Below are 13,921 nucleotides of genomic sequence, written 5' to 3'. Positions count from 1 at the left end.
GAGACTCCACAGTCTGTTCCATGCTTCCATGTCTCTGGATCTATTTTGTCCATCAGTTTATTTGGTTCATTAGATTCTGCCTATGAGTGAGGTCATGTGATGCTTGTCTTTCTCTGACTGGCTTACTTCGCCCAGCATAATGCTCTCCGGGTCCCTCCATGCTGTCGCAAAGGCTAAGAGATGGGTTTCCTTTTGAAGTTTTTCATTTCAAGTCACCGACACTCTCGGGCATCCTTTTGTTAAAATAGCACAGCCACCCTGGCCGGTTTGGCTCAGTGGATAGAGTGTCAGCCTGCGGACCGAAGGGTTCCGGGTTCAATTCCGGTCCAGGCCATGTACCTCAGTTCCAAGCTCCTCCCCGGCCCCGGTCCTGGTTGGGGCTCGTACAGGAGGCAACCAATCGGTGTGTTTCTCTCACATCGATATTTCTGTCTTTCCCTCTTCCTTCTATTCTCCTTAAAAATCAATAGAAAAATATCCTCGAGCGAGGATAAAAAAAAAAAAAAATAGCACAACCTAGCACTAGGTCGACGAGTGAGTTTAAGATGAAACAAAACTAATCCTCTGGGCACGTGTCCCCACAGGACCCTGGGGGAGGTTCGGTTGTCATCTCCTTGTCGCTGTGTGGACGAGGCCCACAGCGAGGAGGCGACGGCTGGGGTTCGAGCGGCCAGCCGTCTGCGGAACCGTCTTAGTCTCCTCCTGATTCGCCAGCGTTCCCATAGGTTTCTTCGGGATACGAATGGCAATGAGATGAAATTCCACCCCCAGAGCCCGCGTCCTGGGCCTGCGGTTCACTTGCCCCGTGTTTTGAGGGGAGAAGAGGAAGAATGTGCTTTTGGTAATCGGAGCCTGTTTGAAAACTGGTACTTGTTGGAAGACAGTTCTGTGTTGCTCCTGATGGGAAAATGGGCCGGTTACCGTTTCCTGTGCAAACTCAGCCCCAAGGAGCCAACGCTTCTAGAAGGAGGAGAACTGCACCGCCGATCCTAGTAGGAGGAAGGCTCTTGGACACCCTGAAGTTTCCATCCGGGCAAGGACTTCTTTTTGCTCTGAATTTCAGGAAATACTGTATTGGAGGGTCTCAATGCTCAATGTACGTTCACCCCTCCTTTTCCAGTATTACAAAAGTAAGTTGTAACAGATTGTGTTTTGTCATCCAGATATACAGGCCCTCCCTCTCCAAATGAATATGTACTTTACCAGCTGATAGCTCAGTTTTGATAATGAAATTTATTTTAACAAACACTGACTTTATAATTATTCAAAGTGTGTGGGTACATTTTGGGGGGGAGTGACTTTATAATTATTCAAAGTGTGTGGGTACATTTTGCAAGGGGGGGGGGGCGGCGTCCTATATTTCCTCGTATTTTTTGCTAACTACTTAATTCATTCGATGTAGTTGTATGTAAACGTGTTCTCTACATCCCTTCTCGTCCTAAACATTTGATGAAAATGCATTTAAAAAGTAAACGTTATAATATTTTCATACAGTCAGATAGACTGTTTGGGGATGTACAGTTCATGAGTTTTAACGTATGTATGACATCATGTAACCACCACTGCAATCAGGACACGGCAGAGTCCCATGTTTCCAAAAATCCCCCCACGCTGCCCCGTGTAGTAACACTCATCCAACCTAATCCCTGGCCACCGCTGATTTTCTCTCCCTCCCTAGAATTTGCCTTTCCCAGAATGTCAAATAAGTGGGACCACTCAGGCCCTAAGCGTTTGAGACCGGCCCCTTCCGCTCAGCATGATGCCTTCGCTGGTCATCCCAGTGGCTGCGTATGTCAGTGCCTTGTCCCTGTGGATGGCCGGGCAGTAGGGATTCCCTCATTGGATGTACCACAGTGTGTTTATCCATTCACCCTTCGAAGGACATGTTGGTTGTTTCCAGTGTTTGGCAATGACGAATAAAGATGCAGTAAACATTGGTGCACATGTTTTTGTGTGAGCGTAAGGCTTTCATCTCTTTAGATAAATCCCGAGAAATGGGATTTCTGGGTCCTGTATTAAGTATCTGTGTAACTTTTATAAAGAACTGCCAAACCATTGACCAGAATGGAAATATTTTTGCAGTTCCACCACTAATGCGTACACTTAAAAAAAAAATTTGAAATGCTCGTGGGTTGAGGTTGGCAAATTGCGTTTCACTGTTCCTTGGAGGTATTTTGTTTTTTAAACATATGTTTTTATTGATTTCAGAGAGAGGAAGGTAGAGGGAGAGAGAGAAACATCGATGATGAGAGAGAATCATGCATCGGCTGCCTCCTGCACGCCCCCTACTGGGGATCAAACCCACAACCCGAGCCTGTGCCCTGACTGGGAATCGAACCGTGACCTCCTGGTTCATGGGTCGATGCTGAACCACTGAGCCACACCAGCTGGGCTGCAGCTGTAGGGTTTTAGATTGTAGGCAACAGAAACAGAGTCTGGTGAATTTGAACAAAGTGGGACTTTGATGAAAGGATATTGGATAACTGGAATTATCCAAAGAGAAGAAACCCCACTGGCATTGCTCAGGGGTTGAGCATCGACCTATGAACCAGGAGGTCAGGGTTTGATTCCCTATCAGAGCACATGCCCAGACTGTGGGCTCCATCCCCAGTAGGGGGCGTGCAGGAGGCAGCCGATCAATGATCCTCATCACTGATGTTTCTCTCTCTCTCTCTCTCTTCCTCTCTAAGATCATTAATATGTACCTAAAGAAAAGGATCTGGACTCAGGAACTTCAGGAAACCAGGAATACTTGGAGGACCAGGGGTGGTAGGAACTAAGCAAATTGATAAACAACAACAGAATTGCCGGCTTGGCTGGAAGTAGAAATGCATGGTTCCAGTAAGAGAGGCCGTACAGCAGGCCTCACTCGGGGGCAGGAAACACGGAGCAAATCAGAGACCCTCTCTTTACTTAAAGGCAAAACAAACAACGCACGGCACAGTGTACGTGGAAATCATGTCTAATAATAGCTCCTGGTAGGCAAGTCCCAGGGAAGAAAGTCATCGGGGTGCCGAGAACATTAGAGGGGCGCCCACAGGACGCGGATATGACTCGGGGCAGCGGGGCTCAGAGTCTACCGCGGTGCCGCGTACATTGATTAAACACAAACTCCACGCCGGCCATTCCTGGCCATCATTTACTGTATTGATTTGTTAGCAGGGGAACTGTAATAAAACAGCCATTGATTTACTGTCCTTATTTGCTTATGGGCTTTTTTTTTTGTATTATTAATTTTTCACTCTTTCTTTTCCCCTTTTTTTTTGGATCATTTCTTCTAGACAAATGGGGTGCTTCATGAAGTGCGAAGAGAGGGGGTCCCCGTGGGACAGAGGAATGCCATGGTGACCGCCATCCTCGCCTCGCTCACCACGCGCCAGACCCTGCGGAGGGAGTGGCACGCCAGGTTAGTCCCGTGAGGACGTGGGTTCTGCTGTTTCCGGAACACGAGGGCTGTGTTTGGCCGGGCTCGTCCCTCTCATGGGGGGAGTCTTGAAACAAAAGCCGGTTAGGTGAGCGCTCTCAGCCACAGTCAGCTCTCCTGCACGTGGGACCTGCGCTCATTGTGACGATCCCTGGGTCGTCTGGATGCGTAAGTGACTTACTCCCGGGTGTGACATTTCGAGGAAATGTTTGCCCCTTGAGCAAATGCAAGATAAGTAAGTACCTGAGGCCGAAGCACCCTTCTGATCAACGGTCTGAGAGACCAGCCTGGCGACTCAGGTGGGGCAGGTGTCTGGGTTGCCTGAACACTGTCTGTGTGTCAGTCTTAGAACTGACCAGTCGGAATTCCCCCGGTTCCTACTTTTCTGCGCGCGGCCTGACCTGTGGTTAGAAAGCTGCCCCTGGAAAAAGGTTTGTGCAGATCATCCGTTTTTACAGAATCGATGCTCGCGTGCTACCTCTCAGGGTCTCCTGCTCTGACTTGACAAACAGTTGATGGATGGATGGGAGGCTGGGCCGACTGCCCCCACCGGTTGGGGTTAGCCTTCAGGTCTGTGGTTGGTAAAAACGGTTGTAGTATCGTCTGTCCCTGAGCAGGAGGGACAGGAATCGGGACGATGGCGCTGTCCGTGGCCCCTGAGTCTGCCCTGATGCTTAAACATTCCGTGTGCCTGGGAATCAGGACTGTTTTTATTGATAGCCATCATCTTCTGCAAATGAGTTCACGCGACAGAGTTTGCAGTAATTGATGGCTTTCCTCGTAGCAATGATCATAAAAATAGATTTGTCCGAACACGGCTAAGATGAGCCCTCTCCAAGCAAGGAGACAGCGGAGTAGGAGCTGTCCATTCTGGTTGCGTATCGGAAAGCTGCCCTTGCACATGCGTCTGTCATCTCTAAATTCGGACTTGGCGTTGAGACGATAATTTTAAAATTCTCCAGGACCCTCTCCCCTTCCATCCTTTCCTGTCGTGTGGTCGGAGAGGGACAGTGTCATCTATAGTCAGTGATTTCCAAGTTAAGTTTCAGGGACTAATTTTTAAATTTTCTCTGTGTTGCAGCTTAAGTACATATAGCCAGTCAGTCAGTCAGGTATGCCTGTTCCGTGAAGTAACGGCATCTCGGTGTGGGGACCTCTGAGAGGTTTCTCTCTCTGAGTTGGGTCTTTGGTATATTTTCCTGTGGTGATTCTGATGAAGTAGGAAAGGGAGAAAGAAGGAAAAATTCCTCTGTAATTCCCTCGGACCCCCCCCCCCCCTCCCCCCCAGACAGCGCAGCTCAGAGACCAGTGTTGGGAGCGGAGGGAAGGATTTCTGGTGGGTGCTTCCGGTTTGTTAACCGTGATTTCCCGATGCGCCAGGTCCCCAGGCGGCATGGCCGAGATGGCCCGTGTAAGAAGAGTCTGCCCTGGGCACCTCGGGCCTTCCTGCTCATGGTTTAATCAGGAGCTGGAGCCAGGGTTGAAGTCCATGCAGTTATTCCAACACCTGGCACCGAATTCCTCACATCCTCTGTGAGCGTTCAGCCTCCAACGCTCTGCAGGCCGCCTTAAGGCCAAACACCAGAAAGGGAACCTCAGGAGAGGGTGTCCCGGAGCTCAGGAGACTGTCCTCCGAGTATTAGTGCCCCGGGTCCCTTCCCCACCCCGTCCGTCCTCACCCCCATTTGATGTTTCCATCCCGGTGACCTGGCTCCAAGACTCATCCACACGATCCCTATAAACAGGCCATTCCCACCACCTCTCCTTCCCTCATCAAAGCCGCACCGGTCTTCTGGGGTCCGCTCGGCCCCGCGTCGCCATCAGGCGTGGGCACGTGGCGGTGAAAGTTATAAAACACCCACCACCATGCTGAGCGCGGCCTGATTCTGGGGGCTGGCCTGTTGTGCGTGCACTTTGGAAATTATATGAGGAGAAACGTGCTGTGACAGAGAATAATCCGCACTCGCTGAGGGCTCAGCAGTAGGCTGCTGTATTTTACCTGCATCAAAGCTACCGGGGGATCCGTTAGGTTAGATAACAGGAATTTTTTTTCCTCCGAAAGTTAACAGCAGACGACTGTGATTACCGACCATCGCCCGTTAGAGAGCGCGTTAGGAACAGCACGGCTTCGGGAGGTTCAGGTCGGCCAAGGCCCGCGGCTGGCGGAGCTTCAGGCTGCGTCGACCGCTCTGGTTCCCCATCTCCCCTCTTCGGAGGCTCATCTGTGATAACCATAGCGAGCAGCATGCTCAGGGCAACCTGCAACTCGGTTTTAAAATATTTGTGACAACAGTGTGGCGATTACCAGAAGGAAAGGGTTGGGGGGAGGTGGGAGAGGGTATGGGGGAGACACCGTGATGGAAGGAGATGTAACTCGGGGTGGTGGGCACACAGTACAATAGACAGATGATGTGTTAGAGAAGCGTACACCTGAAACCTTTACAACTTTATTAACCAATGTCCCCCCAGTACATTCCACAAAAAACAAAACAAAACAACAAAAAAACCAAATAGAAAAAAAAAAGTGTGACTCTCTCGGGCCAGGAGCCACGCCATGGTTAGAAACGACCCTCTGAAGCCCCTAAACCGAAAGCACATGTTCCCTGTAACGTGGCTTTGGGAGGAAAGTGTCGATTCTGCGTGACGCGGGGTAACTGAGTTTGTCACAGTGTCACCCGGCCCCGCGGTGGCAGAGGCCCGTCCGAGGGCTGTGGGTTTCCTTTGCCCGAGCTCAGTGATCCCATAAACAGCCCCTCCAAATAGGCTGATTAGGGCTGTCGGCTCGCTTCCCAGAGCTGAATGGTCCGCGCCGCGGGAGAGGCCGTGTGAATGCGGGGCGAGTGTTAACAGAAGCGGGACAGAGTTTCCGCAGATCTGGCTTTGTTTACACACTCCCGCTCTGCCTGACGGACAGCTTGTTATAGCTTTTAAAGAACTGGGCAAGCCCTCCGCCCTGACCCCGTCTTGACCTCCGCAGCCCCGAGGTCAGCCTGCAGCTAATAAACAGCGCGATCCTGCGGGCCTACTGTAGGGAAGGCAGGAAAGGAGCAGCTGCAAGGCCGGCGTCCCAGGATAGGCTGCTTCAGGGTCACTCTCCGATAATGAAAATGATTACCAAATTATATGGAAGTTTAACCGCAATCGCCAGCGAGAGGAGGGTGGAGCCGGGCGTATTAGGTTTGATAAATGAACTGTGAAGAGGCCCATCTGGCTCTCCACATCGTCTCCCCCCCACCCCCCTCGCTCCCTTCCAAGGGGAAGCATTGGAAAATAACAGCAGTACATATAGACTCAATGAGCCATGCGAGGGGCTGCGATGGATGAAGATTTAATGGTGACAGTGGGAGAGATTATCATTTGAAAAGTGCACGGAGGAAGAGGTACAGTTCCGTGTCCCTGCCCCAGTTGTTTTTCTACAATGAAACCCAGTCAAACGCCAGAGGCTTTGTTCATCTTACGCAAATCCCTAGCGTCCTGCCTCGATGGGCGACAGTGTCGAGGGCGTGTCTTATCGTGGGACAATCATTCGTGGTCGGCACCAGGAAAGCAGCGGGCTTCCTTTGCCTCGAACCGTGTCAGGGTGAGAGTGGGGTACTTCATGTCTGCCCGCTCGCTCAGGGTAGAGAAGGTAGGTACGTCACGTGCCAGAGAAAACGCTCCCAAAACTTGCGATCCAGACGCATGACTCTCTCCAGGACTGTCTCGCACACTGTTTTCTTTTGACTGCGGCGACCTGGCGCTGTCTCTGTGAGAGTAAGGAGAAAGCACAGTGTCCACTGACTGGATACATTTGTCTATTTAGCAAGCGATTTTTGTAGCCTTTGTCTACCGACTGTTACTATATACCAGATACTGCGCGAGAGGATGGGCTCAGCAGCGACGTAAGGATGCATCTGGGGGTGAGATTGTAGCAAGTTCCCGTAAAGCGGCCTGGAAGGCAGCGGGAAGGGAAGCGGGGAGCCCAGTCGCCCTGACCCACTCGGGAAAGGAGTGAAGTGCAGATGCCTCTGAAGACGGGCCTCGCTGTGCCGTTGGAAACCTTGATCTCGGATGACAAGGTCTACATAACACAAGCCTCGCCCAGGCTAGGATTGTATTTAACATAGAAATAAGGAGGTCTAGCATTTCCCCGAGTCAGCCTCTTTCTTTGCCTTTGGTTTTGACTTGACCTTGAATATCCATGGCGACTGACAGGTGAGCAGAAGGTGAGGGGATGGATTCGGTGGAGAGGCGGGGGAACTCTTTTAGAACTAACCGTGCTTTTTAACTTTAAAACAAGGCCATTACACTTATGCTAAGTATGGTACGGATTCACACACACACACACACACAAAAAAGACAAAAACCAGGCCACTAGGGTTATTTTTAAGTTGAGATATAATTCACATAATATAAAATTTCACATAATATAAACATAGTCACCTTAAAGGATGCAATTAAATGACTTGCTTAGTACACAGACAAGTCACTATCATCCAATTCCAGAGCGTTTCCGTTACCCTGACAGGAAACCCTCGACCCGTTACCAGCCGCTCTCAATGACCCTTCTTCCCACAGCCCCTGGCAACCACTAAGCTACTTCCTGTCTCTATAGATTTTCTTGTTCTGAGCGTTTCCTATAAATGGAATCATACAGCACGTGGCCTTCTATATCTGGCTTCTTTCATTTAGCCTGGTGTCTTCAAAGTCCACCCGTGTTGTCGCGTATACGTGCTCATTCCTTATTATTTGCCAAATAATATTCCCTTGTATGGACGTACCACACTCCATTCATTCATTCCTCAGTGGATGGGCATTTGGGTTGTTTCCACTTTTTGGCAATTCTGGGAAGAGCGGGAAAGGCCGCCCTAGGGTCATTCCTCTGAACGGGGAGTTGGGTGTCTGGCCAGGATGGGCAAAACTTCGAACTTCGGCTCAGTGTGGCGTCGAGTCCATATTTCCCCGCTCCGGGCAGCTGCCCTTCGCTGGTCACCTGCTGATGTCCTGCTGGGGCTTTGATGCTATCAGTGCAGTGATGTGCCCCCGCCTCGGTGGCTTGGCATTGGGGCCCTAGTGGGATTCCCGTTCTAGGAAACCGGGATCACAAAACGGTGAGCCACTGGCCTCGAGCACAGGCTGTGGGGTGACGCGGCTGATGTCTCTATCTCCTGAGACCACATGTGACTGAGTCATCTGACCACATCTGCTGCTGTCACTCACGCTGGCGAGAGTGGCTGCTTCCCGGGCAGAGGGGGCTGGGGACCAGTTCAGTAGCTGTCAGCGCACCTGCTGGCTTCGATGGCGGGGCCGGGATGGGCGTGGGGAGCGAGTGACGGGGATTCCGGGGACGAGCAGGGAGGCACTGGCCTGCTAGCCTCCCGTGATGTCTCTCTCTTTTAATGCACCCGGTCCCACCGCCTTTCATCCCTGCAGGCCCTGCTTTCCCCCGCCCTTAGCAGGAGCACGCCCTCCGTGTCTCCATAAATCCGATAACTCCATAAAAACTCCTCATAAACGTGCAGGGATGGAAACATTGTGTACATTTAGAGTGAGGATTAGATGAGTCTCCAGATAGGGTCCGTTCTATCCAAGATTCAGCCCCCGTATCTTAAGGAGTCAGGTGTTGCGAATGTCGTTACCGCTGTTGCTGTCACCGTTTACGGCGGACAAAGGCCAGCTGAGTCGTGCGCATCTTATTTATGAAATCAGCACAGAGGCCTCAGCGCCGCCCTGCCCTGGGCCGGCTTCTGACTGCGATCAGTTGCTGGCTTTTCCCGACGAGGCGGCGCTTCTTAACCTTTTGAGAAGACATTGATCTATTCATGTCTTTATTCACCAGATACTTACCGTGTAGTTGCTATTTGCTAAGCCCCGTTCCAGGTCCCGGCAACCCAGCGGCGAGGAAACGGGGGACCCCGCTTCTTTCAGGGCGCGTACGTTCTAGTGCAGTGGTTCTCCACCTTCTGGCCCTTTAAATACAGTTCCTCATGTTGTGACCCGACCATAACATTATTTCCGTTGCTACTTCATCACTGTCATGTTGCTACTGTGATGAATCGTCATGTGAATATCTGATATGCAGGATGGTCTTAGGCGACCCCTGTGAAAGGGTCGTTCGACCGTCAAAGGGGTCGCGACCCACAGGTTGAGAACCGCTATTCTAGAGGGACGGCCGGCGAGAGTGGTGCTCCTGGGTGGGATCCTGAACATCTCTTTTTTAAGAAGATGTATGCAGTTGGCACGCCCTGCATTTCCACAACACTCACTAAAACCCAAAGACAGTCCATCGTCCCGTGGAGATAAGACGATAGAATTTCCCTTTCTGATCCTCATCCTAAAACGATCACTTTGTCGGGAAACTTGCGGTTCAGGTTCTAGTGGGTCCTGTTCCTGGGACAGTCCCGGAACCCCGGCATTCTGAGGAACCCCACCCTGGGGAGGTGACAACTTTAAAGTCTCCTTCAGATAATCTGCACCTGGTTCCCAGCGATCTTTCAAAAAAAAAAAAAAAAAAGCGTCACCCTAAAGGGTTTCCCTTCAAGGAAGGCTTCCGTGCAGGCCGCGCTCCGTGCGCCAGTATCTCTCACGAGAGGACTGGAGACGCCCTGCCGTCTCCTCGGTGCTGGGGTTTATCACACAACGAAGCCAGCGCTTCGCAGGTGGTAGCTGCGGCGACTGTGAGCGAGCTGAGCGTCCTCCCCTGCCCGAGGCCCACCCTGGGCCTCCCTGGTCCTTCCCTGGTCCTCCAGGGAGGCTGTAGAGATGAGTCACCCTTGGCTCCGGGATCCGCCCAGTGAGGAGGGCAGGGGGTATCTGTGCGAATCTGTCTCCTGGCACCTCAGCATCTTTCACACTGTTTAGCTGTGGGGGCGTCTCTCTGTGAGGAAGCAATTTCCAGCTCAGGCTGTATACGTGTCCCTTAGAAATTCCTTAGAGGAAAGCTGCTTTATAGCGATGCCATTTCTTTCCTGTTGGTTACAATCTTTCAGCAGGTGGCAGGGCCCGGGTGCCAATGAGGACGTTCAAGTGGAGCCACCAAGAACCCGTCGGTCCTCTAAGTGGAGTGAAGTGGGGCCGGGGGAGTGGAGGCCGATGGGAGTGGCTCCCCGAAGGAGAATGGGGAGCCTTCCTCTGCCCGGGACGGGTCCCCGGCAGCCGGCTCTCTGCTCTCTGTTCACAGCAGGAAACCGTCCGCCGTGCGTGAAGAGGGGCGGCTTCATTCTCTCTGGGGGTGTCCCAGAGCCGCATGGACTTACTCTGACATGCCCATTCCAGGCTGTAGGTAAAAGTTGAGCAAATGTGGCTTTCCATGGAGGGGGGGGGGGGGGGGGGGGCCCAGCGCTGTTGCCCTGTAGGGGACACTGTTGTCTCACTTATCAGATCTCCTGTGTCTTGTCCTAGGACGAAACCACAAATCAAACAAATCAAAAAACAAAAGTAGGTCAGTCCCCTTCCCGTTGCTCCTGGAGGGACCCCAGGTGTCTACAACAGGCAGTGTCTGGGGATCGATCAGGCCTGGGTAGTGTCCATGCCCAGAAGGGAACAGCTGAGAGCTTATTTTCGGGGCAGAAGTGATTGACAGGGCCTTTGGGTACTTTGTCGTCGAATACCATTTTAGGTTCAATTTAATCTGACTAAGATGTGCCCATGGGCCGTTGGAATCTAGGTAACCACCCTCCGCCTTCCAAGGGCATTCTGCACGTTCCGATCGTCTCCTCTCCATCCACCTCTCTCTTCAGCCCAAAGAGATGCCGTTTTCTGAGAGAATGAAGTCATGTCTGCCAGGCCGGCGTGCAGAGGGCTCAGCGTGAGCCCCGCGCCAGCTGCTGGGCTGGGCTCTCCGGTCGGCCCGCCTCTCTTCCCAGACCGCCGCCAGCCTCCGCCTTCATCCAGGTGCCCTGCGGCCTTGCCAACAATTCCTCCGCCCGGCCGCCCGGCCGGCCGCCCGGCCCTGGCCTCTTCCCGACCAGAATACGGGCCCTGGAAGGCGCTTGCCGTTAACCCGGGAAGGCCCGGGCTGTCCGAGGCGGGTGCACACAGTGAGGACATTGTTCGCTCGCTTCCTTTCGAGTTTCACCATCAATTACGCCATGTGTTTCATCCAGTTGGTGCTACCCTCCCAGCGTTAATTATAACCTACACGACTGTTACAGTTAATTTTATGGCAAGCATATTGTCTCTCCCAGGCTCCCGAGCAGCTCATAAATTATCCTGAAGGTAAAATGTAACTTGGGGAACTAGTTATGAAAATTCCATCCATCTCGCTTAGGAGCCGCAGCTGCTGCTGTCAGCCGCCTCGCCACGGCTTGGTGGAGGAATTACGGCGGGTCAAGTTTAAGAGGGTAGGCCCGGGCTGTCACCCAGGAGAAAGGCTGTCCTGGCCCTGTCAGCCGCGTCCCTCCTGCCCATCCCTGGTGGCTTCCCTCCGCGGCAGGAGGCGGCGGCGGGCAGGTGGACGGTCCCCGAGCTGTCTGTATTCATTACTTTACAGGAACTTGTCGTGGGGCGGCAGGCCCAGGGACCTTTCCTCTCCGCGCTGTCATGATGGGAGGCATCATCTGCAAAGTGCGGGCGAGATGACTCTATAACTGACTCCGGGCCTGGTTCCGGAGGCCACCGGAGGAGACGGGACAGCGCCGTCCCTGACAACACCTCCTGGCAGCCCCAAGCTGGCACTCCCTCCCCACCCCCACCCCCACCCGGCGAGCTGTCTTCCCACAGCCCTGGCTGAAGGAGCATTCTATCCCCGGGTTAATCTTTTTCGTATAATCTGATCAAGTGAGATTTCGCTGTGAGCAAACCGCGCTGGGAAATTGCCTCCTAAGTAAATTAGTGGGTTACCTTATTGGGATAATAAACACACTCCTTTTTTTTCCTGTTTCCTCCCCGCGAAGGATCCGCTTTACGTGCCAGCCCCCGGGGCCCGAGCATTATTATTTTTAATGACGGAACACACGTCTTTCATTTAGCTGGTTTGTATCGTGACTGTAGACGGTCTTTCGGGCCGCCGTCCTTCATCTGAAATTCCGCACGTTGTGCTCGCTTTAAAAGCTCCGAGGGGCCTCTCCGAGCCGGGAGCCGTGCTCAGCACAGCATCTTGCAGCAGCGCTGGCGAAGGGCCGGGCCCAGAAGCCAGAGAGGGTGCGTGGAGAAGGGTCGCCTGTGCCACACACTTCCAAGTGCAAGTTCGAGCAACGCATCCACCAACAGCGCCGGCTTGGGCGGCGGGGGGCTGGTTGAGAGCGCTGTCAAGTCAGGGAGACACTCCCCGAGCTGGCGATGGCTCCCTGTGTGTTGGGGAGCATGTTGGTGTGTGTTCACGCACGTCCCAGCCTATGTACCAAGGTACCCAAGGCCGTGACCCCCGGGCTGTGTGAGGAAGAGAACGGGCCCTGGCCTTGCGCAGCCAGGAGGGCACCACGGGATGGGACGGGACGGGATGAGATGGGAGGGGAGGTCTTGCCCAAGGAGGCCCCGGGCTTCCTCAAGGAAGTGTTCTTCCGAGCTTTGCACGATCGCCACACGATCCTGGGGTGTTTGTGAGTTTTCTAGTGAAGTCAGACAAGAGGCTGCAAACACAGAAATGTCCGCAGGGCCTGGCAGGTAACCGAGACGGATGAAGGCAGAGAGGTGGGGCCAGGCGACCGGGGAGGCTCAGACCTGTCCCGGGTGGGCAGCATCTTCCAGGCTTGCAAAGGAGGCTGCTCGCGTTACCAGGGCCTCTCCCTCTGCGATGCAATGGAAAATTCAGGGGGTAGATGTGCTTGTGGAATCAGTCTCTGATTTAAACGTTAGCCAAAACTCAAACGTGTGTGCCTGTTTTTAAGGCTGATCAATACCTCACGTCTGAGGATGGCTGGGAGTCTGAGATAGAATGGAAGTCCTGTCTGCTTAAAGTGAAAAGTCTTCTTCGCCTTCCACGAGTGTCAAGGAGAGAGGCACTGACCCTGGGCAAAGGGCCAGAATGCAATCTGGTCACCGCCTTGTGACCTCGTAACTGTTCTGCTTGATGTAGGTTCTTTATTTTAAAAAATATTTCTTTTTATTGATTTCAGACAGGAAGAGAGAGGGAAAGAAAGAGAGAAACATCAGTGATGAGAGAGAATCATTGATTGGCTGCCTCCTGCACACCCCACACTGGGGATGGAGCCTGCAACCCGGTGCCCTGACTGGGAATCAAACCATGACCTCCTGGTTCATCGGTTGACACTCAACCACTGAGCCACACTGGCCGGGCTCCACGTAGGTTCTAGCTTGGAGGAAATATTTGTGTGTTTTTGTGTGCCTTTCGCTTGCCAGTCGTTCATGTTCCCTTTCACAGAGAACGCATAGGAGGGTTTTCCGAAGCGAATGAGGTGCGCAGGTGGCTCCCGTCACCATGGAAAGCTGTGCAAAAACCTGGGCGATTTGGAATCCGAAGAAGGGTCCGATGCTCAGGAGGAAAGGGCCAGGATGTCCTTGATCTCCATCACCATTCCTCCTCTCCGCCCTCGAGTTTGTGCCTTATTCCCAGCCCCT

The 13,921-nt window shown here is 52.9% G+C and overlaps 1 protein-coding gene across 2 annotated transcripts in view; it reads left to right on the top strand.

The window, feature by feature from the left end:
- The window catches only part of FTO (fat mass and obesity associated), a 264,978-nt gene that overhangs the window by 120,784 nt on the left and 130,273 nt on the right, over positions 1-13,921 (top strand). For both annotated transcript variants that reach the window (XM_014528433.1, XM_014528432.1), the window contains one exon: positions 3,282-3,406. In XM_014528433.1, coding sequence (XP_014383919.1) covers positions 3,282-3,406 — 125 coding nt within the window. The remainder of the gene's footprint in view (positions 1-3,281; positions 3,407-13,921) is intronic.

The sequence above is a fragment of the Myotis brandtii genome, unplaced genomic scaffold (genome assembly GCF_000412655.1).
Source record: "Myotis brandtii unplaced genomic scaffold, ASM41265v1 scaffold633, whole genome shotgun sequence".
Taxonomy (NCBI): domain Eukaryota; kingdom Metazoa; phylum Chordata; class Mammalia; order Chiroptera; family Vespertilionidae; genus Myotis; species Myotis brandtii.
The sequence above is the reverse complement of the archived record's forward strand: the minus strand, read 5'-3'. Positions and strand labels throughout refer to the sequence as shown.